Source organism: Phoca vitulina, unplaced genomic scaffold (assembly GCF_004348235.1).
Source record: "Phoca vitulina isolate PV1807 unplaced genomic scaffold, GSC_HSeal_1.0 scaffold4, whole genome shotgun sequence".
Taxonomy (NCBI): Eukaryota; Metazoa; Chordata; class Mammalia; order Carnivora; family Phocidae; genus Phoca; species Phoca vitulina.
This window is the reverse complement of record NW_022589707.1, coordinates 64,161,486-64,189,453: the sequence shown is the minus strand read 5'-3', so window position 1 is coordinate 64,189,453 and position 27,968 is coordinate 64,161,486. Positions and strand designations below refer to the sequence as shown.

At 38.9% G+C, this 27,968-nt stretch overlaps 2 protein-coding genes across 7 annotated transcripts in view; one reads left to right on the top strand and one right to left on the bottom strand.

Moving 5' to 3' along the window:
- Positions 1-1,493: 1,493 nt before the first annotated feature.
- Positions 1,494-16,470, bottom strand: MTERF1 (mitochondrial transcription termination factor 1). Of its 5 annotated transcripts, none has more exons than XR_004299071.1 (3): positions 16,397-16,470; positions 15,813-15,870; positions 1,494-1,702 (listed from the first exon to the last, which is right to left on the bottom strand). XR_004299071.1 is itself a non-coding variant. In XM_032402199.1 (3 exons), exon 3 carries the CDS (start codon positions 11,316-11,318, stop codon positions 10,182-10,184), a length of 1,137 nt encoding a protein of 378 aa, XP_032258090.1. In that variant the 5' UTR covers positions 11,319-11,349; positions 15,813-15,870; positions 16,397-16,470; the 3' UTR covers positions 8,857-10,181. The 5 variants fall into 5 exon arrangements, 3 of the variants coding, with proteins under 3 accessions (XP_032258090.1, XP_032258091.1, XP_032258089.1); XM_032402199.1 differs by lacking the exon at positions 1,494-1,702 and adding an exon at positions 8,857-11,349; XM_032402200.1 differs by lacking the exon at positions 1,494-1,702 and adding an exon at positions 8,857-11,349 and having other exon boundaries at positions 16,337-16,455.
- Positions 16,471-16,588: 118 nt separating this feature from the next.
- AKAP9 (A-kinase anchoring protein 9) overlaps positions 16,589-27,968 on the top strand; it is a 196,304-nt gene continuing 184,924 nt past the window's right edge. The window contains exon 1 of one of the 2 annotated variants that reach the window (XM_032402194.1): positions 16,589-16,723. The gene's annotated coding sequence lies outside the window, so the exon portion shown is untranslated. Of the gene's footprint in view, positions 16,769-27,968 lie in introns of both variants that reach the window. The other variant, XM_032402189.1, reaches the window with a different exon arrangement.

Here is a 27,968-nt window from a genome sequence, read left to right as displayed (position 1 = left end):
ACATTCTTCTTCTTCTTTTTTTCTTTCTTAACATATATTGCATTATTGCTACAGAATATTTTTAAGCACTAAGGTTATGTAACAGACAAGACAGTTTCAAACCTAAGTAGAAATGCCAAAAGTACCCTAAGTATATCATTTCAGAACTGTCTGAGACAATTAAACAGTGGTATGTGTTTAATTCAAGTGAAACTGCTCTTGCATTCTTTAAACAGACAGTAAACGATGAGGGGGAAAAAACTGTATCCAAGAGTTATCGGTTTATTTTCTTCCATCTTGAGGCTGACAGAACCTCCAGATAAAATGGTACCCTACCAACTCTTTTTTGGTTTTTAAAGGATTCTTTACTCAGTTTGAATTATCAGCCAGACTTACACCTAGCTGACTTTAGGAAACCGTGTAGCCAACCTCTATCTACAGTTCCCCCGGCAATTCATGAAGTTCTGTGCACAAGTAAACCCAGGGTGATTAGGACCAAATGGTAATTCTTTTACCATTAGTTACTTTGACTTATTACTTAACTATGTAACTTATACATTTTTTACATGTTAATTCTTTGTGACTTTATTCCTTATCTGGCCTGCCTTTGATCCTATTTTTTATTATGTTAATCACCATACATTACATCATTAGTTTTTGATGTAGTGTTCCATGATTCATCGTTTGCGTATAACACCCAGTGCTCCATGCAGAACATGCCCTCTTTAATACCCATCACCGGGCTAACCCATCCCCCCACCCCCCTCCCCTCTAGAACCCTCAGTTTGTTTCTCAGAGTCCATAGTCTCTCATGGTTCATCTCCCCCTCCGATTTTTTAATTGTTTATCAGTTATTCATCATACACACTAAGTCAAACTTTCGTTCTGTGAATCATTGATCACATTTAGCTAAATCAGTAAGCTGCTGCCGTGTGTACTGTCCTTCCATGAAGTGCAGTCCTGTGGCTTTGGTCAGGATACACAGGCATGCTGAGGAAGCTGAGCAGATCTGAGAGATACATTTAAATGTGCAGAGCAGGATAATGCTGATCTAAGTGCACTAATTTTGCTATAGACACTTTAGTAAATATTCAAAGTGCCACTGACAATCAGTATTCCCCAACCTCAGGAAAGCAAAAAGGAAGGAATGCCTCTCACTTGGGTGCATTTGTGCTGTGTATGGCTGCCAAGAGAGTACATGCAATCAGGTTAGTAATCAAAGAAACACAGCAGTTCTCCAGGGGGCATAGGACTTCATCAGAAGCCTGGCTCTTGTGGAAGAAAGCTGAAGTCTAACTTTATCTGTACCCATGGAAGAGCAAGAAAAAACAGGGGGCAGCTGCCCTCTTGATAAATTCTAGCCCGGGTGGGGGTGGGGGAGAGCCAAGAAGCCCTCTAGAATAAAAAGATGCTGGTATTGCATGATAGATGGAAGCTACACTTGTAATGAGCAGTCGAATCATTATGTTGTATAACTGAAACTAATATAGCATTGTGTGTCAACTATACTTCAATTCAAAAAAAGAAAAAAAGATGCTGGTATTAGTGCCAGCACCTACCATGTGCCAGAGCCCCACCTGAGTGTCGGTCGTGAGGTGGAAGGCCAAGGCAGGGGTTGAGCGGTGCAGGGCTCATTACTGCTCCGCTTGGAGTTTATCCTGGTGCATGAGAATGAATCCATCCATATTTTTTTTTCCAGGTGTCTTCCCAGGTCTCTCAATACCTTTACCAAAAAGAGATGCTGTTTAATTCTTTTGTTTGTTTTAGGAGGTTTTTTGTTTGTTTTTAAGTAATCTTTATGCCCAACGTGGGGCTCAAACTCATGACCCCAAGATCAACAGTCATAGGCTCTGCTGACTGAGGCAGCCAGGCACCCCGATTCTTGATATCAATATAGAAATATAAAGTCAAATACATTTGGTCAGTAGAGCACAGGAATTTAGTATCAGATAAAGATTGCACTTTAAGACAATGTTGAATGGATAAATCATTCAACTTTACTGAGGAATAATTGAAGTATACTAAGCTGCACACACTTAAAATATACAGTTTGATACATATTGACTTAGAACCGTCACTATAATGAAAAAAAAATACATCACCCCCCAAAAGTCTCTGCCCCTTGGTAATGCCTCCTTCATGGTTTTCCCCACTCCACCCTACCGCCATCCCAGACAACAAAGGACTTACTTTCTGTCACTACAGATTAGTGAGCATTTTCTACAATTTTACATAAATGTAATCATACATATTGTACATTTGTGTGTGTTTGTGTCTGGCTTCATTTTTTTTTTTTTTTTTAAATGTGGGGCTTAAACTCACAACCCTGAGATCAAGACCGCAGATGAGATCAAGGGTTGGATACTCAACCAACTGAGCCACCCAGGCGCCTCTCTGGCTTCTTTCATTCCACATAACTAAGATCCACCCAGGTTGTTACATGTATTAATAGTTCATTTTTTTGTATGTTGCTGAGTAGTAGCTCACTGCATGAATATATCACAATTTATTTTTCCATTCACCTGTTGATGGATATTGGGTTGCTTCCAGGTTTTGGTTAAGAACATGTATGTACAAAGTCTTTGTATAGACATAAAGCAGACAATGTTACTATCAATGTAGAATTCAAACCAAAATGGGGGCGCCTGGGTGGCTCAGTCTATTAAGCATCTGCCTTCAGCTCAGGTCATGATCTCAGGGGCCTAGGATCAAGCCCCCATATCAGAATTCCTGCTCATCTGGGAGCCTGCTTCTCCCTCTCCCTCTGCCTCTCCCCCTGCTTGTGCTCTTGCTCTCTATCTCAAATAAATAAAATCTTTAAAAAAAAAAAAGAGAATTCAAAGCAAAATGCATTAACCAGGACAAGCAAGAACTTTATACTGATATCTACTAAAAAGATAATGGTCGAAAGCCTTTAGATAAGCCTCCACAGCAACTTTCCATTGTTGTCAAGGATCTATCACGAACAAGATACCAGTCCTAGCTGATTTTACAGGCAAGTTCTGCCAATCTTTAAGGGATAGGTAGCGCCCACCATTCGCAAATGGTTCCAAAGCATAGGCAAAAAATAGTAATAAGCTTCCAAAGTAATTTATGAGGCTGGCACAATCCTGATCCAAAAGCCTGACAAAGGGTTAACCTCCCTCCCCCTAAAATACAAAGAAACTACCCATGAAAACTTTCATAATAACAAGGTGAGAGGGACAGGAAACGTGTAGACCACTTCCCTTGTGAATACTAATGAAAATTCCTAAGTCAAATATCAGTAAATTGAATATGGCATAGGTTTTATTTCCATAAAACAAAGGGTAACATGAAGAAATCAACTGATGTCATTCATTAATGGATTGAAGAGTTGATTTTTAAATTTTTTTCAAAAATTGTCATTCATCTCTGATTTAAAAAAATAAACAAACCTCTTTGTGAACTAAGAATAAAAGGATATTTCCTCAAGTGCATGATAAATAGGCTAGCTGGGACTTTGTTTCAGTGTACTGTTTGAAGGCTTTTATAGTGATTCTGTATTCTCAGAGAATAAATTCATTTCCATTGTAAAATAAAAAGAAGATAATGATTGTAGGCATAAATTGAAGGTATCTTGACAGCTGTGAAGGTGGCAATGGGATATTAAAAATGGATATGGAAGAACTATCAATCATTAAAATTTTTCACAATTAACACAAAGTAGTTCATGAACATAAGCTCATTAATCTTCACACAATATTGCTATTAAGGAAAAACAAATTCCAAATATCTGTCTGATTAATAGTGAAACTGAGACAGAAAATGGGATTCTATCAAATGTCTTCTCTCTACCAAATTCCACTCAGAAATTAGTCAAAAGGCTAAAAAAGAAATTCTATACACAATTTGTTTTTTTCCTTGTATTTAAAACCTTTGTGAATGGAGGGAGAAAAGTGTGAAATCAAAAGGGTAGACATCAACTATCTTGAAGAGACCAGAAGAAAGTGAAGATGCAAGACCGTCATTAGGGGGATACCAGAAACATGAAAATGAGCAAGAAGATACAGATGGCTTGATATAACATTTACCATGAGTGCCTTCCTCAACACCCCAAAACTGATCCTACTGCAGCTGTCCTGTTACAGGTTCCTGAGTCAACAGGGCATAAACTAAGGAATGAATGAACAGCCTCAGTCCAAGGACCTCTTGGCTAATTTAGGGCACCCATCTCCCAAGCACCAGGTGGCCAATCAAACCCCAGACCTTGTGCCTCCAGAGATGATCCCTAGAGGACCATGATGAGTATGAGTCACAGCTCAACTCTTCCCTCCCCAGTGTTGGGCAACCAGCCTTCTGCTTTGATCTCTTCCCAAAATCTCTTTAATAAACAGTCCTGCTATCCTACCTTGCTTGTGCCAAGTTCTTCCTGGACTGTGTAACAACTGCCTATTAAAGACTATGGCTAGAATTCTGCCATCAACAGATCTCCACTAAATCATACTATCGGTGTAATGTGTGGAGTATTATGGTGCACAGGGAAGGAGCCAATAATGTAGTTTATCACATGAAAGCCATACTATTGGATCTTTAGCCACAGACCATGTACCTACCCAGGCCTTAGGAAGTATATGATTTAAGGGGAGAAATAATTGGTTTAATAATGATGAACTGTTATAAATACTACTGATTTTTTATTCCTTCCTGCTAAGTTCATGAAGAAACTAATTCTTCTTTAATCTTTGCTGTTGTCCTAATTCCTGCAGTTATTTGAAAGTCCTCACGCTTACACCATTAATTTAGAATGCACAAATACTTTCCATTTAAAAAAGGAAGTTTTTTTTTTTTTTAAGATTTTATTTATTTATTTGAGAGAGAGAGACAGCGAGAGAGAGAACACAAGCAGGGGGAGTGGGAGAGGGAGAAGCAGGCCTCCCGCAGAGCGGGGAGCCCGATGCGGGGCTCGATCCCAGGACCCTGGGATCATGACCTGAGCCGAAGGCAGATGCTTAACGACTGAGCCACCCAGGCGCCCCTAAAAAAGGAAGTTTTGCAGATACATCTGACATTTGGAGAACAGCAAAATGCAGCAGTCTTAACATTCACATTTTCTAGAGCAAAATTTCAACTTATGAAGTATACCAATGGTTAAAAAAAATATGTATAATGCTATGGAATACTGAACTAATTTGGGCCTTTTCAAAAACTTAGTAATATACTAAAATTTACTCACTCTGTTTAATAGTGAGAGATTGACTAGAGAAATTCTGGTTTATCCAAATGACAGAATTTCTTGCAAATGTTAAAATTTGTTACAGGTGAATACTTAATTGACTGTAATTAATTGATTACTAAAAAATAATACATTCAGGATCTATTAGGTTTTTTAAAAAGCTATTTATAAAATACATAGTTTGAGGGGTGCCTGGGTGGCTGAGTCATTAAGCATCTGCCTTTGGCTCAGGTCATGATCCCAGGAGCCTGGGATCGAGCCCTGCATCAGGCTCCCTGCTCAGCGGGAAGACTGCTTCTCCCTCTCCCATTCCCCCTGTTTGTGTTCCCTCTCACTGTGTCTCTCTGTCAATAAATAAATAAAATCTTTAAAAAAAATACGTAGTTCAGGGGCGCCTGGGTGGCTTAGTCATTAAGTGTCTGCCTTCAGCTCAGGTCATGATCTCAGGGTCCTCGGATCGAGGCCCACATCGGGCTCCCTGCTCAGCGGGAAGCCTGCTTCTCCCTCTCCCACTCCCCCTGCTTGTGTTCCTTCTCTTGCTGTGTCTCTGTCAAATAAATAAATAAAATCTTAAAAAAAAAAAAAAAACGTAGTTTTATCTCAATTCGAATATATATGCCACATACCTACTCCTGGATATATTCTGGGGAAGAAAAAAAAAACACACAAGAAAAGTCACCAAAATGCTAATCAATTATCTCTGGGAGATAAGATTATAGTTCTTCTTTTTTGTGATTCACTTCTTTTCCATTTTTTCCCATTATAAACATGGATTTTATTTTTACTCATGAAAAAATATTACTTAAAATTTTGTAATTTTTTAAATTCATATAATTTTTATAATTTATAAAATTTTAAAAGAAGAATTGACTCTCCCTCACTCAAACCTTAAAAGTATGACATGTTAATCTTGCCTGACAGGCATTATCCATTTGTTGCTACAAAGTTGTCCCTCCCCAACCTTCCAAAGATGTGCTATGTTGTACTGCTGTGCATCCCACTTCTCATTGGCCACAGCTGTTGCTGCTCTGTCACCTACTGCCATCTCAGGTATAATAATGGCCGTTAAGGATCAGCATATATGATATATATATATACACATACACCTCTCTATATATGCCTGGGGTCCCATCTTTTTTTATGTTCCTTTATATTTACCATAAACATGAAGAGAATACAGCAAATACTGGAGAAGGGATTGTCAATAATTTCTGGATGTAAAGCTTAACACTTAAAATTACGCTTGCTCCCCCATCCACCCCAACTCAACAGATATGCTGATCCTAGAGGTGGCATATCAGTATATATAGGTATAATCCTCATGACAAATAACCCCTTTTTCCTCCCATCAACACTGTTTTTTTAATTGAAGTATAATTAACATACAATGTTATATTTGTTTCAGATGTACAACAAGGATTCAACAAATTTATACATTACTCAATGTTCACTGTGGTAAGTATGGTCACCATACAATGTTATAGAATATTACTGACTATATCTCTAATTTTCTGAGGAACTTCCATACTGTTTTCCACAGTGGTTACACCAATTTATATTCCCACCAACAATGCACGAGGATTCCCTTTTCTCCATGTCCTCACCAACACTTGTCTTTTTGATACCAGCCATTCTGACTGGTGAAAGGTGGTATCTCATTGTGGCTTTAATTTGCATTTCTCTAATGATTAGTGATGTTGAGCATCTTTTCCTGTTTTGTTTTTCTTTTTTAAAGATTTTATTTGTTTGACAGAGAGGCACAGCGAGAGGGAACACAAGCAGGGCGAGTGGGAGAGGGAGAAGCAGGCTTCTCGCTGAGCAGGGAGCCCGATGCAGGGCTTGATCCCAGGACCCCGGGATCATGACCTGAGCCGAAGGCAGATGCTTAACGACTGAGCCACCCAGGCGCCCAAGCATCTTTTCATGTTATCTGTTGGCTATCGGTAGGTCTTCTTTGGAAAAATGTCTATTCAGGTGGTGTGCCCATTTTTTAATCGGATTGTTTTATTTTTTGGGTGTTGAGTTGTATTAAGTTCCTTATATGTTTTGAATATTAACCCCTTACCAGATATATCACTTGCAAATCTCTCTCCCATTCACGAGGTTGCCTTTTTGTTTTGTTGATGGTTTCCTTTGCTGTGCAAAAGCTTTTTATTTGGGTGTAGTCCCAATAGTTTATTTTTGCTTTTGTTTTCCTTGCCTGAGGAGACATATGCATAAATACGTTGCTGAGGCTGATACCCAAGAGATTATGCTTATGTTTTCTTCCAAGAGTTAATGGTTTCAGATTTCACATTTAGGTCTTTAATCTATTTTGAGTTTATTTTTGTATATGGTGTAAGAAAGTGGCCCACTTTTTCTTTTGCATGTAGCTGTCCAGTCGTGATGCCAAATAATCTTTTATCTCCTCTGCTACCCACCTCCCTCAAGTTCCTTACAAACGTGTTAGATTCCAAAGAAATGACTCAGAAAATACTCCCATAAAATTCAGAATATGTAGGGAACTAATACTTGGTTAACAATAATATTTACTCCCAATAATACCACCATACTGATATGTGCTACATGGACAAAACTTGAAAATATTATGCTAAGTGAAAGAAGACAGTCACAAAATAAAACACATATCGTATGACTCCATTTATTTGAAATGTCCAGAATAAACAAATTTAGAGAGAGAAAAAATAGATCATTGGTTGCTTAGGGCTAGGGAAGGGGGAGGACAATGGGAATTTACTGCAAATGGACAAAGGGCTTCTTTTAGGGAGCAAACACATATCCTAAAATTAGATTGTGATGATTATACAGCTCTATGAATTAAAAAATAGTATGTTGAATTGAATAATTTGGTGAGTTATATGTAAATTATGTATCAATAAAGCTGTTTTGTAAAATACTGTAACTTTATTATAGCTGTCAATGAACAGTTACTACCTACAAAAAGACTTATAGACTCTCTGTTATCTGATCTTTGCCAACTCTGCAAGGTCAATTTTTAATCTTACAGATGAGAAAACAAGTTCAGTGAAATTGAAATATTTACACATACAGAGCTGGTCAGGAATGATGCCCAGATATATCACTCCAAAGAAGTCTCTCTCTAAAGCCAATGTTTTCTTAACCATGCCATGCTTGCCATCAAATAGTGTACTGGCAATAAGTTTAAGTATCACTGACATCAAATGGCCTTGAAAAAACAGGCATTTTGTTTCTATCAGTGGCAGGAGAAAGTTTTTTTGAGGCATCATTTAGGAAATGTCTTCAAAGGTTTAGCACCGTTATTTAATTCAAAATCTACATCTAGGAAACAAAAATCTCTGGAAAACAACTGGAAGTAATTAAGGTCTTATAATTTGTCATTTCTCTTTCAGTTTATATCAGAGCTAGATCATGAATGTCTTCAAAATACAGACATCATCTCATTTGTCATTTTTTAAGTCGGTGCATCTACAAATTCCTTGTTCTTTATTTATATTAGATAAAATGCCCATTAAATATAAAAATACAGAAACTAAGGGTGCCTGGGTGGCTCGGTTAAGCATCTGCCTTAGGCTCAGGTCATGATCCCAGGGTACTGGGATCAAGCCCCGCATCGGGCTCCCTGCTCAGCGGGAAGCTTACTTCTCCCTCTCCCACTCCTCCTGCTTGTGTTCCTTCTTTCGCTGTGTCTCTGTCAGATAAATAAATAAAATCTTTAAAAAAAATATACAGAAACTATAACCATTTCTTAAAACTACACTAAGTAAAAATATTCCTTTATTTAGATTTTATTACTTACATTTCATTTTTTTACACATTTAGAGGTCTTTACAAACAACTTGCTAGTCATTCCAGAAAGGTATGCAGATAAAACAGGTAATTAAAAAAAAAAGAGGAAAAACACAGATATACTAAAAGAACCATATATTGTGACTCCTCCACCTATAATGCAACTAATCACTATTTAGTTGCTATATTCATCTATTTGCTGCTGTAACAAATTGTCACATATTCAGTGGCTTAATACAACACAAATTTATGTTCTGTAGGTCAGAAGTTTGACAAGTTTCAGTGGGCTAAATTCAAGATCCCAGCAGGGCTGTGTTCCTTTCTGGGGGCACCAGGGGGAGAATGTTTCCTTGCCTTTTCCATTTTCTTAGAGGCTACCTGCATTCCTCGGTTCATGGTCCCTTCCTCCTTCAAAGCCAGTAAATAGGGTCAAGTCCTTACATCGCATCCCTTTTCCATTTTAAGGACCCATATGATAACACTGGGCCCACACAGATAATCTGGGATAATCTCCCTGTCGTAAGGTCCTTGACTTAATTACACCTGCAAAATCCTCTTCCAGTGTAACAGCACACATTCAGATTCTGGGAATTAAGACACTGACATCTTTGGGTGGCCATTTTTCTGCCCATCATAGTTGCCATTGTCTTTAAAGAAATCAGGATATACCCACAGTAAACTGAGCCTACCTTGGAGGGAAAGGGGAACATACTAATGGTTTAAATGAAGAATGCAGAACTTGAGATGAAAAGCCCTCCTTTTTGGTTTGTCAGATTTTTACTGGCATTCTATTTTGAAGATGAACCACAATTAGATATGTGGCTATAACAGGAAAAATCAATTGCAATTCAAGACCCCAAGAGGAAACAGAACTGTCCAAATGAATCTGTTGATTTTTTAATCTGAACAAAAACCATAAAAACTTATTTTGTACTTTCTTTCTACATATTGTTCCACCCTGGCACTCAGGAACTACTGTTCATATGACAGTCACAGCCTGTAGCATATAACCGGATGTTGTACTAATTTGAACTAGAGAAAAGGTAGCTAGCTGGGAAGACTATACGGAACATACTGACCATGAGTTTTTACGAACCTTTAAAATAAAATATCCAAAGGATCGTTATGTATGTATATATGGTTAAGAAACCAAAATTCTCCTTTTTGAAAGGCCCAAATTCAAAATCAAGTATCACTACATTGTTAAGACTGACACTTTTTAATTTCCCAGAACAATGTTCTATTCAATGTTTAACTTTTTCAATTTAGCATTATATCTTTTTTGACTCCAAGATAAAAGAGCGATGTTTGATGTACTGAAGTTATAGCCAGCATTTACCAATTCTTTGATTCGATTTTTTAAAGTATTTATGCTTGAATCCAAAATCCGAGGATTTTCAATTATTTGTGATATGCTAAATTTTTCTTCTATGAGGCAGTCTATTTTATCATTAAACTTTTTCTCTCCCAAGAATATCACATCTGGATAGCGTAAAATAAACTTGTGTATCTCTTCTTTAGTACACCCAAGAAAAAACAGCTTCTCTTTGATATTTGTGTAGTTTCTGTTGACATAGTCATTGGAAAGGTCTAGAATTTTAGCTCCTGGACCAGAGAGCAGAACAAGCAGCTTCTCACCATTCAAGTTGAAAGTTGACTGTAAAAACTCAATGTTAGTTTTTACCCGTTTGGTACTCTGAATTAAGATGAAAGGGTTTTTTAAAATTATCTTCCTAACAAAATCTCTGGGCTTATTGTGACCCAAAGACAAAAAGACTTCTTGCAAAAATTCAATCATCTGTTTATTCAGATCTAGACTGTTGGAGAAGGTACGTGGAGCATTGGTCAATAATCGACAAAGGCATTTATGGGTCAATCCAAATGAATAGAGGAACTTTATATTATTCTCTAAGTTTAGGTTATTATTGGACCGAAAAAAAGATTCGGGAGAACGTTGCAAAATATTTATAATTTCAAGGTCTGATGTCGTAATTCTTCTCCACAGATCCCACCGTTCTGAAAGACTTTCAGGTGTGCGTGTTATGGCTCGTGGATATCTTGATATAATGCTAGCAATCACTTCTTTGCTAGCTCCTTTGGACAGAAGGAACATCTTCAGGTCCTGCTCTTTAGTTCCCGTCCTATTAAAAACTCCAGGCTGTCGTTTTTTCGCCATGTCAACGTCTACTCCCATTTTAAGTAAGTTATTCAGTAATTCTTCATTCTCCAAAGACTCCCTGTCTGCATTACCACACTTCACTCTAAAAAGCCTAAATGAAACTGTTTTAAGGAGGATTTCTGCTGAAAATCGGATCATCCAACATCTTGAACCAAAGAGAAAGTTACTTCTCATAGACAAGAAGTTTCTTGGTGCCATAATCGTCAGGTATCCCAAACCTTTTGGAACGCTGTGTAAAACAACATACATAATATTATACAAATGCATGTGTTAAACAGCTAAAAACCATATTAAGGTCCTATAAGCATCATGGTCATTTCTGTAAGAAAATATGTATAGCTCCAGCTCTCCAGGTGCTGCAGTAACAATTCAACCACCGCACTCCCACTCTCTAGTTCACTGCTTCTGATTATCTGTGGGCCTGGGGCTGCTTCCATTCTTAATGTGAAGAAAAGCATTATAAGCATCATCACTGATCCACAGCTATTCCCGCCTTTATCTTGCTCTTTATATTTGGACTTGCCTATGTTTGCTACCCAAAACCAGTTGACCCTCCCTACTTCTGCTTCATCCTCCTAGTTTTCAAACCTCTGGCTTATTCCTACTAACCAATGCTTTCAATTCTACTTTGTCTTCCAACTTCCCAGATCTCTGGCCTTGCCTCTGGCCTTAGCTACCAGACTACTTTGCCCCTATTCCCTTTTCCTGGTTCCTCAAACTCTAAATATAGCCTTGAAAATCAACACTTCAGACTATCTAATTTCCACCTTAAACACCTTTTTCTAGACTCATGGTTCTCTTTAAACCCATGCTATCATTAGTCTTAATTCTTAGCTTTATATAGACCTCTGGTCAACAGTTCCCAATCTCAATCTCCATGTCCTTCAGTTTACCCTATTACCCCCTGGGTTGTAACCCAGCTACTCCAAACCAATTTTTATCTTCAAAATGATCTAGTTGCGCTATTTAATCCACACAGTGGAACTGTGCTGAGAGCACATAAACAATGAAGAGTTACTTTCACCATCCTCCTCTACCCTGCCACATTATAAAAGATGAACCCAGGGCTCTCTGCATCTGTTTCACAACACATAACTTCAGGCAAGTGACTAAAACCTCAATAACTCATTTTCCTAATCATTTAGAAACGGGGCCCAAAATGTATGAATTTATATATGATAATAACCATAGGTACCTACTAAAATAAGTATCTGCATTTATAGGAAATACTTTATCAGGAAAGCAACAGAAAAATTTTCTTCTGTTATTCAATTTGTCAGATGATTTATGTTCTTTAATTGTGGTCTGAGTCATAAAACACATATATTTTTTAATTGTACTTTTTCCTCTTTAGACTATATAGCTGTGACAAACTTAGTTCTTAATTTCTAACAATGGGCTCTTATCACTTAAAGGAAGCATTTCCCTTCTCACCTCTCCAATTAAACATAAAATAGGGGCGTCTGGGTGGCTTAATCGGAGCCTGCCTCTCCCTCTGCCTGCAGCTCCCCCTGCTTGTGCTCTCTCTCTCTCTGACAAATAAATGAATAAAATCTTAAAAAATAAAAAAAAATAGAAATAGATGGTTCCAACTCACCACTAATATCTCTGGGCTTGAGATACTGCTTTCAAGATCGGTATCAAAGAAAGCCTCTCTGTGTCTGCCCTACACTATTTTTTTCTAAGATTTTATTTTTAAGTAATCTCTACACCCAACGTGGGTCTCGAACTCCCAACCCCAAGATCAAGAGTCACACGCTCCACCGATTGAGCCAGCCACCCATCCCTTAATTACACCAGTATAACAAGAATTTAAGAGTATGCCTACAGGCAGGGAACTCTCCGATATCTCAGGTAATCTACAGATCTTCAAAGAATTAAAAAAAGATTCCCAAACTATAGAATCAAATAATATTCAAACAAAAATGCAAGACACTCACAAAATAAACATCAAACAGCAGCACATTTTAGATTGCCCCATACTCTGAGTTCACTATTCTGTATTTCTCCATAATTCCACATACTACTCTTTAACTACATCTTCTTCCAAAAATGCATGAATTTAGAAACTGAAAAATAAGATCCTCATTCTAACTACAGAATGAAGGCTCTACTTGCACAGCTCAACAATCTGTTCTCTCTTCCAGATACGCAAGGGTGACCTCTACTGGATAACGGTACATAACACTGACAGTGGTAGGTAAGACCTGTGCTTTGGGAATAGGGGTGAAAGATGATCCAATGGGATATAGGAAGCAAGCAGTGACACTCTAATTTATATCTGTCTTAGCCTTTTAAAAATTCCATTTTATGTGTTTTATATGTACAATAGTACTGTAAAACATGTATATAATTAGTAAGTAAATATACATTGGAGGTACATGTATAAAACCTTTTTTACTGAGAGTGTACACAATCAAAAGTCTGAAGACAACTACTCTAGACAACAAACTCTTGAGATGATTAGCACCATGACAAACAGGCTGAGCAAGCCACAGAAAGTTCAAAAGGAATTGTACTAATAACAGACTAAGAGTGAAAATATATGCCAAATTTCTTAACAAAGGAGTCATAAATCTATTAAGGTTTCTCCTGAATCTATGTCTTATGTATAATTCACTCGCTGCGGAAATATCTTCCACATGAATTAACATGTCTAAAACCAAACTGAACATCTTTCCCAGCCCCCAAACTAGCCCTCTTCTGATGAATAGAATCACTACCACTTGATCATAATAGTCACTCATGATAAAAATCTAAAAGTGATTACTTTCTTCCTCTTCCTCAACCCCAAAGTCATTAAATCATGTAGATTCAGCTTCTTCAGTATCTTCGTTAGCATCTCTACTCTTTGCTCTTCTCCCTCACCCAGACTATAACAGCCACCTAACCTGCTTCTCTAACATCAGTCATGAAAAACTGCCACCATAGTATACCTGTAAAACAAAGAAGTGATTACATCCCTTATTCCCTGATTAAAGACCTCTATAGCTCTCCCCTAGAAAGCAAAATCTTCACACTCACCTTCAAAACCCTCACCACACCATTCCAACTACCTTCCTAGCTATCTGCTCTATTCTACAACCTCACAACACGAGGCATTATTGCCTCTCAAACCTCAAATTCTAAACATTCTTGCCCATTTTTGTCTTCTTGCCTTTGTGGAAGCTATTCTTTCAGAAAGGCCCATCCTCCCATATCTATCCATAGTACAAGGTCTCATTCAAATACTACCTTCCCACAAATCTTTAACTTAACAAATACTGCTGAAGTGAATCATTTATCACTTATTACTACAAAATCTAAAACCAGGGGCACGAGGGTGGCTCAGTCAGTTTAAGCGTCTGCCTTCGGCTCAGGTCACGATCCCAGGGTCCTGGGATCAAGCCCTGTGTCAGGCTCCCTGCGCAGTGGGGAGTCTGCTTCTCCTTCTCCCACCGCCCCTCCCCTCTCCCCCTGCTCTCTCTCGCTTGCGGTCTGTTGATGAGCATGTGAGGAAATGCAGGAAATTCTCAAATACCACTGTTGGAAGGGAATATGGCACCATCCACCATATCCTTTAACCAGCATTTTCACTTCTTTAAAATTATCCAAAAGAAATAAAAGGACAATACACATTTGTTATTAAAAAGGATGACTATCCTAACATTATTTGCTATAGCAGAAAAGAAACCCACCAACAGAATGATTCATAAATTGTGATACATCTATGTAATATTAATACTATACAACCTGATTTTTTTAAAAAGAGGCATATCTGGGGCGCCTGGGTGGCTCAGTCGTTAAGCGTCTGCCTTCGGCTCAGGTCATGATCTCAGGGTACTGGGATCGAGCCCCGAATCGGGCTCCCTGCTCCGCAGGAAGCCTGCTTCTCCCTCTCCCACTCCTCCTGCTTGTGTTCCCTCTCTCGCTGTCTTTCTCTGTCAAATAAATAAATAAAATCTTTAAAAAAATAAAAATAAAAAAAAATAAAAAGAGGCATATCTAACACAATGGAAAGATATCCAAGATATTCTAAGTGGCAAACCACATAACAGTACAGATAAAATAATATCACTTATATAAGGGGGGGGACATTAATATATAAAAAGAAGGTAAAAAGGCAGTAAGTTTTCTCTGAGAGATTAATGGGAGCCATGTACTGTTCCTGAAATACTGTGATACTATTTAATAAACATGTTATTTTGCAACCAGATAAATTAAGAACAAATTAAATTGGCTTAGGGGTGCAAAAAGTACTGGGAAATATGTGACCTTTATCAATTTTTCAGTTTTCAATACAAAAAAAGTTAAGCACCTGATCAACATTCAAAACATTCCTATAACATCTAGCAAGGTAATAAGTACATAAGCAGCCTAATGCAAAAAGTATCAACTGTCTCAATCTACAAATTTCAAAAATAATATTCCCTAATTTATTTAAATCTTTCAATTCACTCTTTAATTAACCAAAACCATTATTCCAAGGACTAAATTCCAAAATTAACAAATACACTGAAAACCTCTGTACTCATAACTTGTAAGGCCTGAGGAACAAAAGAGGATTTCCTTCTTCTCTGCTGCTCAATTCGCTTGATAAAGGGACTTTTAATGGAGATGGCTAATCACTGTCCCAGGGTACTACATTCCAGTTGGTCTTCTTTTGATAAAACAAGGGAAGTTTGGAGATCTTTACAGCAATCCATTTCTTACCTAATCTGTCTTAGAAAGGATGTTGCATTTCTCCTGAAGAGCTGGAAAACAGCTGTCCCTAAAAATGGCAAAAAAAAAAAAAAGAAAAAAAAAAGGCGGGGGGGTGGAGGACGAAATATTGTCAGCACTTCGTGATACAGAATAAAGAAATCGATCCCAGCTAACACTGCATAACGTCCTTGTGAAAAGCGTCACCTCTTACGTACTAAGCATCTCTCAGAGATACCGAGGAAAACGGCAAGAACACGCCCGAGTATTAATGGGAAAAGGTGGCGTAATCACGCATTGTTTGTAAAACCGGAGCTAAGTGCTTCACATATACTGTCTTACTTCAACCCCACAACTTAAAAGGTAAGGATTATTCCTAAAATTAGAAAATCGGGAAAAAGGCAGAACTCTGTCACAAGTTTGTATTAGCTCACTTAATATAGTAATTACACGGGTTCCATTCCATGGGTTCTCCCGCTCCCCCTTCCTCCCCAAAACCGACTCGCCAAGGGCTGCGCGGGAAGGGGACTCCGTACATCAAAATCACCCAGACCCACTTCTAAAAAGAAAGAGCATAAGCGCAGCCAGCCACAGACCTCAACCTGGACTGTATTAATATTCGGTAGATGGCTTTACTTCCGCCTCTACGGCCTGGGGCGGGACGGAGAGGCGGAAATGAATGACTAACTTCCGGTCGCGTAGAGGTGACGTCGCCTTCTTTGCGCCCCCCCGGCGGCCGCGCGGCAGCTCTCTGCAAGCCTGACGCGAAGAGCCCAGCAGGGGGCGGCAAGAGACCGTGGTGAACTCTGGGAACAGGCGGCCTGGGGCTGGTTTTGGAGGGAGGCGGGACCATGGGCTTCCCCGAGGCCCGGGCCTGGGGCCGAGGGTGGCTGCAGAGATCCATTGCCTGCTGGCGACGTGCGGTAGGAAAGTCGCTATTGTATACATGAATTTTGCAACCTGCTAGGGTAATTATGCTTATTAATATGGTTAACATATGCTGGTAAACACCTTGGCGTTTGGTGTCGGAAGACGCGTGCAATCTGGCGCTCTTGAAGAGTCCCAGATTCTCTTTCTTTCCTGAGCTACCTTGGAAATCCTGGAGTGTGGCTGCTAGTCCTAATTCAGCTTCAGCATTCAGGCTAGGAAGCAGTTTTGATATACTTCGATTTAACAGCTTGCAGCACGAATTATTTATGCTGCTTCTGAAATTGTGACGAGACTAGGCTATTTAAAGTTTCAACAGAAACTTAATCTCCACAGCAGAAAAGCATTTTTGTCACCCTTGAAGGCGTTGTTTATTTAAATCTTCCTGGTCCTGTCATTCTCACTTGACTGGGGGTGGTAGCAATGGAGATTAAACTTCAGTTCAAAGCAATTCCGCTGAATTCTCCAAAAGAAAGATTATATCTAAATTAATGAAATAATCCTCAAACTGCCAGGTTATTTTCCAGAGGAAGTGATTTGGTCTTGAGAAAAACAAAAAGTGGAGGAGAGGGTTGATCCTGAATTCTACTGCAAGGAAGAATGTCCTGCTTTACCCTACTCCGTGTAGGAGCATATGATAAATTTTTCTTTATCTCATTTCTGCACCAATTAATGTTTTATCTTCACTCTGTCCCTTAGACTAGGAGCTAGCTGGTATGTTGTCACTTTGTTTTGAATTAATTTTCTGTTTTATTGGCTTACAAGGGTAAAGATTTACCTTTGGAACTTTACCAATAATCAGCCTTTCTGGTAAGTGAAATTACTCACTGCTGTCCCTCCAGGTAAAAAGTAGTCCTGAAATGTTTGAAGTGGTCTTTATGTGAATTTCTAAAATCTATTTCTGCATGGAAAGAGCTCTTATATCTGAGTTTATATTTACTGTCATATATAAATATATAAACTGACATGCATAAATATATAAATATTATATTTATAAGCCACTTTACAATCAATGTTAAACAATAAAATCTATTCTAGGAATCATTGAATTTCAGACTTAAGAAGGCCTTTGAGATTATGACTCCCTCATTATGAATCCTTTCATTTTGCCGATGAGACATTGAAACCCTTACAGTAGAAGTCAGCAAGAGAATACATGTGTTATACCTCCTTAACCAGTAAGTCTTCTATGATTTATACCACATGCACTGATATAGATTATCAAAGGTTAGTTCAGACTTACTTAGGCGACATCACTTAAGTTTGTTTTAGTGATATGTGTAGGTAAAGGAGATTGGTTCTTTTGAAAATAAGTGCTGTATTTCCTATCCAAAATTTTCTGATTACAAATAAATTTTAAATGCATATTATAAAACACTGAGAAGAATAGCAGCAAAGGTATAATGATGGTTGGATTAGCATGGTGTATTAGCAATTTTTTTCCTTCTCCTATTTCTGCAAAGAGGTTTAATATTTAATGATTTGTGAAATGTCGTCATTACCTCCAGTAAGGCGGTGACTACTACCTCACTGTCATTAGTGGTGTATTACAGTATAACCTATATATACCTTGCCTGTATTTTATTCATTGGTTCGGTGAACATTTATTAAACACCTGTATATTCCAGACCTTGTTTTCAGAATCAGGGGGATATAGTGGAAAACAAGCCAAAGCCCCTGCCCTCCTTGACCTTATTTCCCTTGATAGGTCTCACTCAGCCTGAGTGTCTGCTGCTCTGCATGCTTCCCCTCATCTGACCTCCCCAAGACCATAGCTGATCCATGCCCTACTAAGCTGATATAATTAAGAAGTGTGGTTGGAAACATTGGAGGGCTGTGTATGGTAGAAGACCAGAGGCAGGGAGTAAGCAATGATGAAGAAACAGAGAAGAAAAGGGATAAGTAGTTGCAACATGGTGGAGGGGTGTTTTTCCTAGTGTCACTCACTTGGTCTTTGGGCTCTCTGAACAGTAGGAATTGACTGGAGGCCAAAAGAAAGTTCCAGGCAAGGCTTTTATTGGGGCTTATTCTGGAGCACAAGGGAGACAGCACAAAGGAGTTCTTCAGACTGAGTCCCCTAATATAGGCCAGGGAAAGTTTTTAAAGGGACTAAAAAGAGAAAGGAGTGATGTCGAGACATATAGAGTCAGGGATTTCTTGGTGTCTGCACACTTAAAATTTATGCTTCTTCACATGTCACAAGTCTATTTATTTAGCATGTTAAATCTCCACCCATGTGTGTAGGTTTTAGTATTATAATGAGGGGAATAGTTGGTGAAAAGTCAGGGCGGGGGGTCCACCTGGGTGCAGACTAGTTTGGTTCAGTCTTTCTTTGTCTTCGTAGTTCAGTCCCTCCGTGAGGTAATCATCCTGCTTCCACATTCCTGCAAGATGTACTACTGAAGAGGCATAGAGTTTCAGCTGTCCAGGAAAGCTAGATTTCACAGTCAGGTTTGAGGAGACCCAAGTCCAGTCCCTGCCCTGTCTCACTAGAAGCTGTTCTAAAGTTGTCTTTCAAAGTTTTTTTATAAAGTCTAAAGTAATCCAATTTTTAAGTTAAATTTGTTTTGTTATATATCCCTTTTACAATTTTCTTTTCTGAAACCATGGTAATATTAGATGGCATATGCGTTTTTCAATGCCTTTACTTGAGAAAAGAAAAAGTTGCCAAGTCTGTATTGGAGCATCTCCTCCCTCTTTTTTTCATCCAAAAGTCTGTTGCAGGGGAAAGTAGGGACTCTGGCGCCCTCCCTCCCCAAGTAGGACTTAAGACACTCTGGCGGTGAGATGAAAGTCAAGTCGGAGTACAGAATCTATGCTATATTCAGAAGCACCTCTGCCCTTTTATAATTAAGGTTTTTTTTTCACTATGTCAAAAGTGTCTGCCTGACCCACTCTGCCCAGGAAGTATCCTTAGTTTTTCATGCAGATAGGCTTTTGGCACACCACAGCCCCTTGGTTGACCACTCATGTTTGAATCTCAGCAGACCCAGTTAAGGTCAGAAAGGAAGTAGCCCTCTAGTTCCCCACCCTCCACCCTCTACAGCAATACCCAGACTCCTGGACTCAATAGACAAATGCAACCCCCACCCCACAGCAACTTCCTGGACAGACCTACCAGCTTCCTACCAGTGTAGTTTGAAGTCCTCAGAGGAACATCATGTCTCTTCTCCCATTCTCTTGCTTGAGGTTATCGTGTGTGCTTATGAAAACACATGGAAAGGCTACAAATTGCTTACTGCTGAGTAAAACAGTAGATAAAGTTACCCTGATAATCACAGGTTAACACTCTTTCTGTTTGCAAACAACCAAAAAAAAAAAAACCCCAACAAACAACGTAGCTTAATTTCCCCCCTTTTCAAAAACAATTGCTTTTTAACAACTTTGAATTTCTTTTGAAATCTAAAGATTTGACTAGCGGCAACTTTCTTTCTCTGAAATATGCCTGACTGGGGTCTAGAGAGATCCTTGAGTCAGCCTTCCCACTCCCACACTCATTACCACAAGGGCTGCGGCAAGGAACTGAGTACTTAGTCTGGCAAATTTGCTGATTCCAGACCTGATATGATCCCAGATTCCCACAGTAGTTAGACTGCCACCAACAGCATGACAGAGTTGGCTGAGAGAAACACAATAATCATTTGAGATCCCATTCAGCCTGGTAAGTTTAAGTACCTTTTGGGTTGTTTGATCCTATAGTACCATGCTTTCAATTACTGTGAAGCCATTCTTAATCACTGGTAGAAAAAAGTGATCTTACCACAAAGCAGAGGAGCAAATATTCACAAAATAGAATAAAATCTTCCTTGTCCAAAACTATCTCCCTTCCTAATTACAGTATTTCTTCAAATTCCACTCTTAGAAATTTAGTCCTTGGTGTTTATAGCATGGTGGTTTTAAATCCTAAACATATTTGAAAGGGGAGACAAATTAAGCCAACAGCCAACAAACTTTTTCTATAAAGGGCCAGAGGGTATGAGGTCCACAAAGCCTAAAGTATTTACTATCTCTTTTGCACATTCTTCTTTTTTCTTTCTTTCTTTTTTCACAATCCTTTAAAAATGTAAAGACTGTTAGCTCATAGAGCACCTGGCCGCTGGTCATAGTCTGCGGACACCTGCATTAAACTACAGTGAGCTACTGTATACCTGTAACCTAGTTTCTTGACTTAAAGCATCCAAAGAATAGGCATTTTGAGGAAAAGGACATAAAAGAGAAAAATGTTAATAATATCTGAAAACATCATGTAACACTATCTGGTAGGTACTGGTCTAATCACGTCACCTGTATTAATCCATTTACGTCTATGATGGAAATAATATGATCTCCATTTTATGAATGACAAAACTGAAATAGAGGCTAAGTAACCTGCCCAAGCTCACACAGCTAATAAGTAACTGGAACCTAAGAAGTCCAACTCTAGAGTGTGTGATCATAACTGTGATGCTATGCTGACACTCAGAAAATAGTATTTTAATTCACTGTAGAAACTATAAAAATAGAAATATTTTTCTATAGAAATTAGAAAAAGAGGGCAAACAAATTCACCCATAATTCCATCACCTAGAAATAATCACTATTTACATTTTGTTTATATTCTTCCGGAATATTCCTATACATAAAATTCTTTCCTTTTTTCAACCTATGAGGTAGGTATAATTTTACAGATGAGGAAACTGAGGCTTAGAAGGGTTAAGTGACTTTTTCAGGAACATAAAGCTGACGTGTGTGGAACCAGGATTTCAACCCAGGTTGTTGCTTCCAGAGCCTGTGTTCTTAACCCCCGGCCTATACTGTATTTGAGTTTATACTTACTCTTTCTCACTTTTCTCCCCACCTCCGCTCACGTGCTCGCTTTCTCTCTCAAACAAATAAATAAAATCTTAAAAAAAGAATGAAGAAAGGTAAGTTGGGCAGACAAAAACATCTCTGTCTACTACTACAGTTGGTGAGCCAGAATTGGAGGTGCGATCTCCCAGTCCAGTCCTCTTCTCATTCCTCTGTTTATTCATTTAGCACATATTTACTGAGCACTCTATCAGGATTGTATTTAGCTGCACATAACAGTGGTAGTTTACATAGCAAAATGTCTAGAGATGGAAGTGGGTTTTTGGCATCGTTTTCTAATACCAGGTAGTCTCACAGTTTTCTAAGCACAGCACTGCACTTCTTTGCCTCCGATCCTTTGTTCACTTCTCTGCTCACCATATCCACTTGTTAGGCACTCTTAGTCTCGGTTTGTTAGGGCTGTTATAACATAAATGCCATAGGCTAAGTTGTTTAAACAACAGACATTTATTTGTCACAGTTCTGGAAACTGGGGAGTCCAGATCAAGGTGGCGGCAGATTTGGTGTTCAGTGAAGTCCCACTTCCTGGTAGTTGACTGTCTTCTCAATGTGTCCTCACATAGCAGAAAGGAGTAGGAGAGCTCTTTGTGGTTTCTTTCATAAGGGCATTAATCCCCTTCACAAGGGCTTCAGCCCCATAACCTCATTACCTCCCAAGGCCCCTTGCCTAATATCATCACATTGGATGTTAGGATTTCAATGTATACATTTTGGGGGAAACACATTCAGTCCATAACAGTCTCTTAACCTAGAAAGTGTGATACCATCTCTCCCTGAAGCTTTTCCAAACCCCCATTTGGAGTAAATCTCTCCCATTTCCATATCTCTGTAGCACTTTGTGCAATCAGTATAACACCAAATTTATTCTACCTTGTGTTTAAATTAATATGGTGCATACATATCAATCCCTGCATGATACCGTGATTTCTTAAGGGCACAGACTGAGTCTCATTCTTCTTTGTGGAACCCAGATGCCAACTGTTCTCCCATCCTCCGACTGCACCATGTACATCCTCCCTGCTAGACCCAGAACCACTTTGAGTTCTGCCAAAGTAAACCGTATCACCTGAAAACATTAGTGAGCAAAGTGGACTTCACTGCAGGTTTTGTCATGGAGATGACCTACCACACTACACAGAAAAACAACTCTCAGATCCTTTGTTAGACCCACTGGCTCACATTTTCTTCCTTTTGGCCTGTTGTTCTGACTTCAAACTCCTCTCCGCATTATTTTACCTAAATTCAGAGGTGCTTCAGCCCTAGCTCCCATTGGCACACCCAAACCCAGCATGAAGCTCAGCAAAATAAAGTCCCATATAGGTAGCAGGTCCCACTCTTCTCCGTAGTGGGGGTTCAAAACAGCAGATAATATTAAATAATGCTAATAATATTTAGTATTTATTTTGCATAAGGTACTGTCATCCCTGCAAGGCATATTTTATTATTCCCATTTTACAGTTGAGAAAAGGGAGGGATGAAGAGGTTAAACAAATAAATAAATATCACACAGCCAAAAAGTAGGAACCAGAAATCCAACCCAGGCACTTTGAATCCAGAGCCTGGGCCCTTAATAATTAACCTCCACTAATTTTTATAGCACCTAATACCATGCCTTTACTAATAAGTACATCAAAGTGTTGGTTGGATTAAATTTACTTGTATTTCTAAGATCATCAGAAATATGCAGTTTCTTATGTTTCTTTCTTTCCAGTTGCAAGCATTTATTTTTGTTTATGAAATACCAAATATCCATTATAAGAAAAAACACATTATGTTAAATTAAAGCAAAAATTATGAGTATATTGCAACTTTTGCTAGTTTTATTTTTCTCAGCTTTATTGAGGTATAATTGGCAAATAAAAGTTGTATAATATTTAAGTTGTACAACATGATGATTGATATACCTATACATTGTGAAATGATTACCACAAATCCTTACAAACAGATTAACACATCCATCATCTCACATAGTTATGATTATTTTATGGTGTGCTAAGAATACTTAAGATCTATTCTCCACAAATTTCAGATATACAATACAGGATTATTAACTATAGTCACTGTGCTGTACATTCATCCTTATGGATATCTAAAGCTTTCTGTTTGTACTGGTATTAAGTGAGTGAATGAACTGACTAATTTACTGACTGCAACTCAGCTTCCTCATCTGAAAATTTGTTCATTCAGTTGGTCATTTAATATTTATCCATCTACCCTGTGGGCACTAGAGAAACAATGAAGCATAAGAAACACTCCTTGCCTTTAACAGGTCTGTGGAGATATTCACAGTCCAAAAGAAAAGTGTTAAACCAGATAATATCGAAGGTCCCTTCCAGCTCTAAAATTCTGTAATTCTGCTGAGTGGGAGGTTTGCTCTCCTTGTACAGAGGTGGTGGGTGACTGTCGTGTAGACACTGGGAAGAAGAGATGGAGATGGGGCTGCTTGTCAAATGATTACTGAGGAGAGAATTTCAGGCTGCCCCTGAACCAAATAACAAGGAACGGGAAGCCTTGCCTACTGCCCTCCAGCCTTCCTCACTGCACTCCTGACTCCACTCTCTGCTCAGATGGCTGGTGTCCCTCTGCTGCCCTCTGAGTCCTCCAGATCCCATTTTGACACTAGGTTCGCCGACTGACCATGCGTGTTCCCTACTCAGAGCTGCCAGTAGAGCTTCCCTCTTCACTTTTTCCCAGCAGCTGGACACTTGATCCTTTCACTCTGTCACTGTCATATCCTGCTGTTCTCAGGCCTAGCTGCACATCACCCAGGGAGCTTTTTACACACACTGAAGCCCAACTCTCCACCTCTAGGGATTCTGATTTAATTGGTTTGACATGGGGCCCAGATACTGGTCTAGTTTTTTGTTTTTGTTTTTTAAATCCTCAGCAGATGAGGGATGCCTGGGTGGTTCAGGTCATGATCCTAGGGTCCTGGGATCGAGTTTCACATCAGGCTCCTTTCTCAGCGGGGAGCCTGATTCGTCCTCTGCCTGCCACTCCCTCTGCTTATGCTCTCCCTCTCTCTCTGACAAATAAATTATAAAACCTTTTTTAAAAAAATCCTCGGCAGATGATTCTAATGTATAGCCACAATTGAGAACTACTATACTTCAGACACTGGAGTTGCTTAATTTTCCCTTGCTGGTTAAGGCCCCACTCTGGATTCTGTTCCCAGCCAGGGAAAATTCAAGGCTGGCAGCTCAGCAGCTCAGCAGCTCAGGGCTTAATCCCACTGTGGCCTGGACTCCCAGTTCCAGCAATTAAAGGCTGTTGTTATTCCTTGTGATTAAGCTCCTACCCCAAAGGAACACGGAGAGTAAAAGAAGGCGAAACAGTTGCTGGGGAAGCAAAACAGCAGGTGTTTACTCTGATGCCCTCCCACTTCCTTCTGTCCTTCCTGCCATTCCCTGCTCAAACCTCGGTAACAAAGTTGTCCTGAGTGAAGAGTGTCTCTTTGGTGACGGGCATGGATAGGAAATTAATTATCTGACCTAACATCTCTCAGCCATACGTATGTCAAGCCAGATGTTTCTCTTTATTTGACTACATGCACCTCTATTGGTGATACCTTAGTTTCCCAGAGACATTTCATCTTTAACTTCCTTTCCTTTCTTCTCCCTCTTTGAACTTGTATTTAGCTAATTCCAGAGTCTTCTCTCTCTTGATCCATTTTTACAAACCTCCCTCACTATGACTGTGATCACACCTAAGCATAAGACTAATACCAGAGTAGGGTGCCTGGGTGGCTCAAATAGTTAAGTGTCTGCCTTCGGCTCAGGTCATGACCTCAGGGTCCTGGGATCGGATGCTGGGATCGGGTCCTGGGATTGGGTCCGCATCAGGCTGCCAGCTCAGCAGGGAGTCTGCTTCTCCCTCTCCCTCTGCTCCTCCCCCTGTTCATGCTCTCTCTCTCTGTATCTCTCTGTCTCAAATGAATAATAAAATCTTAAAAAAAAAAAAAAAAAGACTAATACCAGAATAAAGGGAAGTGACATTTTTTAAAGTGTAGTTTTGGTGTGAAAAGGGAAACAACCTTTAGAGTCCATGAAAGTGCTAAAAAAACTCGTCACAATTCCCACAAAAATCTCTATTTTCTTTGTTGTCCTCTAATAAAACCTTTCAGTCAAAAACCAACATTTAACATAAATGTTATTTTTTTTTGAGAGACAGAGAGAGATGGGGGAAAGGCAGAGGGAGAAGGAGAGAGAGAATCTTAAGCAGGTTCCATGCCCAGCATGGAATCTGATGTGGGGCTCCATCTCATGACCCTGAGCCAAAATCAAGAATCAGACGCTTAACTAACTGAGCCACCCAGGCACCCCATCATAAGTGTTTTTTTCATCAGTTTGTTGTTTTCTGCTTTGATACTTGTTTTACAACGGTTTTGGTTTTTACTGTGTTTTTTTTTTCTACTACTATTTCTTATAACACTTCATTTTGTGGATTACAGTAGTCCCCCCTTATCCTCAGGGGATATGTTCCAACACCTCCAGTGGATGCCTGCAACCATGGATAGCCCTGAACACTATATGTACTATTGTTTTTTCCTATACATACTTACCTATGATAAAGTTTAATTTATAAATTAGGCACAGTAAGAGAGTAACAACAATTGGGCGCCTGGGTGGCTCAGTCGTTAAGCGTCCGCCTTTGGCTCAGGTCATGATCCCAGTGTCCTGGGATCGAGGCCCACATTGGGCTCCTTGCTCAGTGGGGAGTCCAGTTCTCCCTCTCCATCTGTCCCTGCTTGTGTCCCCTCTCTCGCTGTGTCTCTCTCTGTCGAATAAATAAATAAAATCTTTAAAAAAAAAACAATAACTAATAATAAAAGCAGTTATGACATATACTATAACAAAACTTATGTAAATGTGGTCTCTCTCTCAAAATATCTTACTGTACTGTACTCACCCTTCTTCTTCTTGTGATGATGTGAGATGATAAAATGCGTACATGATGAGAAGTGAGGGGAATGACGTAGGCATCGTGACATAGTGTTTGGCTACTGTTGACTTCCTGCTGATTCGTCAGAAGGAGGATCATCTGCCTCCGGACTGTGGTTGACCGCAGGAAATTGAAACCACAGAAAGTGAAACCACAGGTAAGGGGGGCCTACTGTATTCTTAGAAGATTAGCACCACCTATAACGTTGTCTTAGTTGAAAATTCCACTTGAGTACCAAAGTTTTGGAACCCAACTCATCTGTAAATTGAGGACTGCATGAATATACCTAGGCACTCCCTTAACTAAGAGGTCTGCTTTTCCAATGTCACAGGGGCTGTTCTTAAGATTTCCCAAAGGAGAGGAATGAATATGAAGGCAGATTTTAATGACATCCGTTTCTTTTGATAACATTGATGACTTCCCAGCCATCAGTGAGACAGCAGGAGTTACTCTCTTCTTTGGCCCTGGAGAATCTGCTATACATATGATTTTCCCAATGTCGAGGACAGTATCATGACACAGTACCCCTTACCCACTTAATTACTCTGACAATCTGAAGAAGCAATTCTTATCATAATGTCTACACCTATTCTCAGAAAAGTGCTTTTTCAAATCAAACATTTGTCTAATTAAACATATGTTTTAAAATATATTCATTTTTCTTGACATTAAATATAAATCTTAGTTTGATTGTTCTCTGTTTTGACCAGGTACTGTGATTCTCTGTGAACATTAGCAAAAGACAAAAAAGAAAAAAGAATTTTTAAATGTTTTAAAGCACATAAAACATTTTTTTCTATTATATAATGAAGTATGTGTTCTGTATTGCTCAAGAGTATCACAATCATGATTTATGATCTTGATGTATTTTTAATACATATTTAAATTAGTCATTATGAATCAGATATCCTAAGATCATTTAATTAATTACCTGTATTATCTAACCCCTACTTAAATTTCTTTTCTAGACATATTACTCCTACAGACTAAATTATTCATCTCACCAAACTTTCTAAGCTGACAAAGCTAGCTGAAGTGCTATTGTGAAAGCAAGTCTCAGCTCAACAAATACTTTTTCTTTTATTAAAAGATAAGGGTAAAGAACTATTATGTCTAAAAATAGATACTTGGAGCTTAAAATCTGTCAGACCATATGTTGTACAACTCCAAGATCCAGGAAACAAAGACATCTTTCTCCTGGGGGTATGTATTATTATTCATTCTAGGGGATCAAGTACCAGTCCATATGTATGACTAAGCATCGTTAGAAGAGAAACCGATTATGAATTCCTGGGGATAGTAAAGGGAAAATATGAGTCAGTTCGCACTGATCTGATCTGCATGTATTTGTCCTTGTGTTATGAGAATGCATGTGACAGTGTGATTTTTTTCCCCTCAATGTCCTTGAGATTTCTTTTAAGGAAATTACTTTTCTTGTTTCTCTCTGGCAGT

Bases quoted from the DNA above. Each gene is read 5' to 3' on its own strand.
- MTERF1 (XM_032402198.1), bottom strand. From the start codon at position 14,875: ATGCCTCTTTTTAAAAAAATCAG. The intron at 11,350-14,852 runs GTTGTATAGTAT...TGTTTTACACAG, and splicing joins CCTCTTTTTAAAAAAATCAG to CGTTCCAAAAGGTTTGGGAT.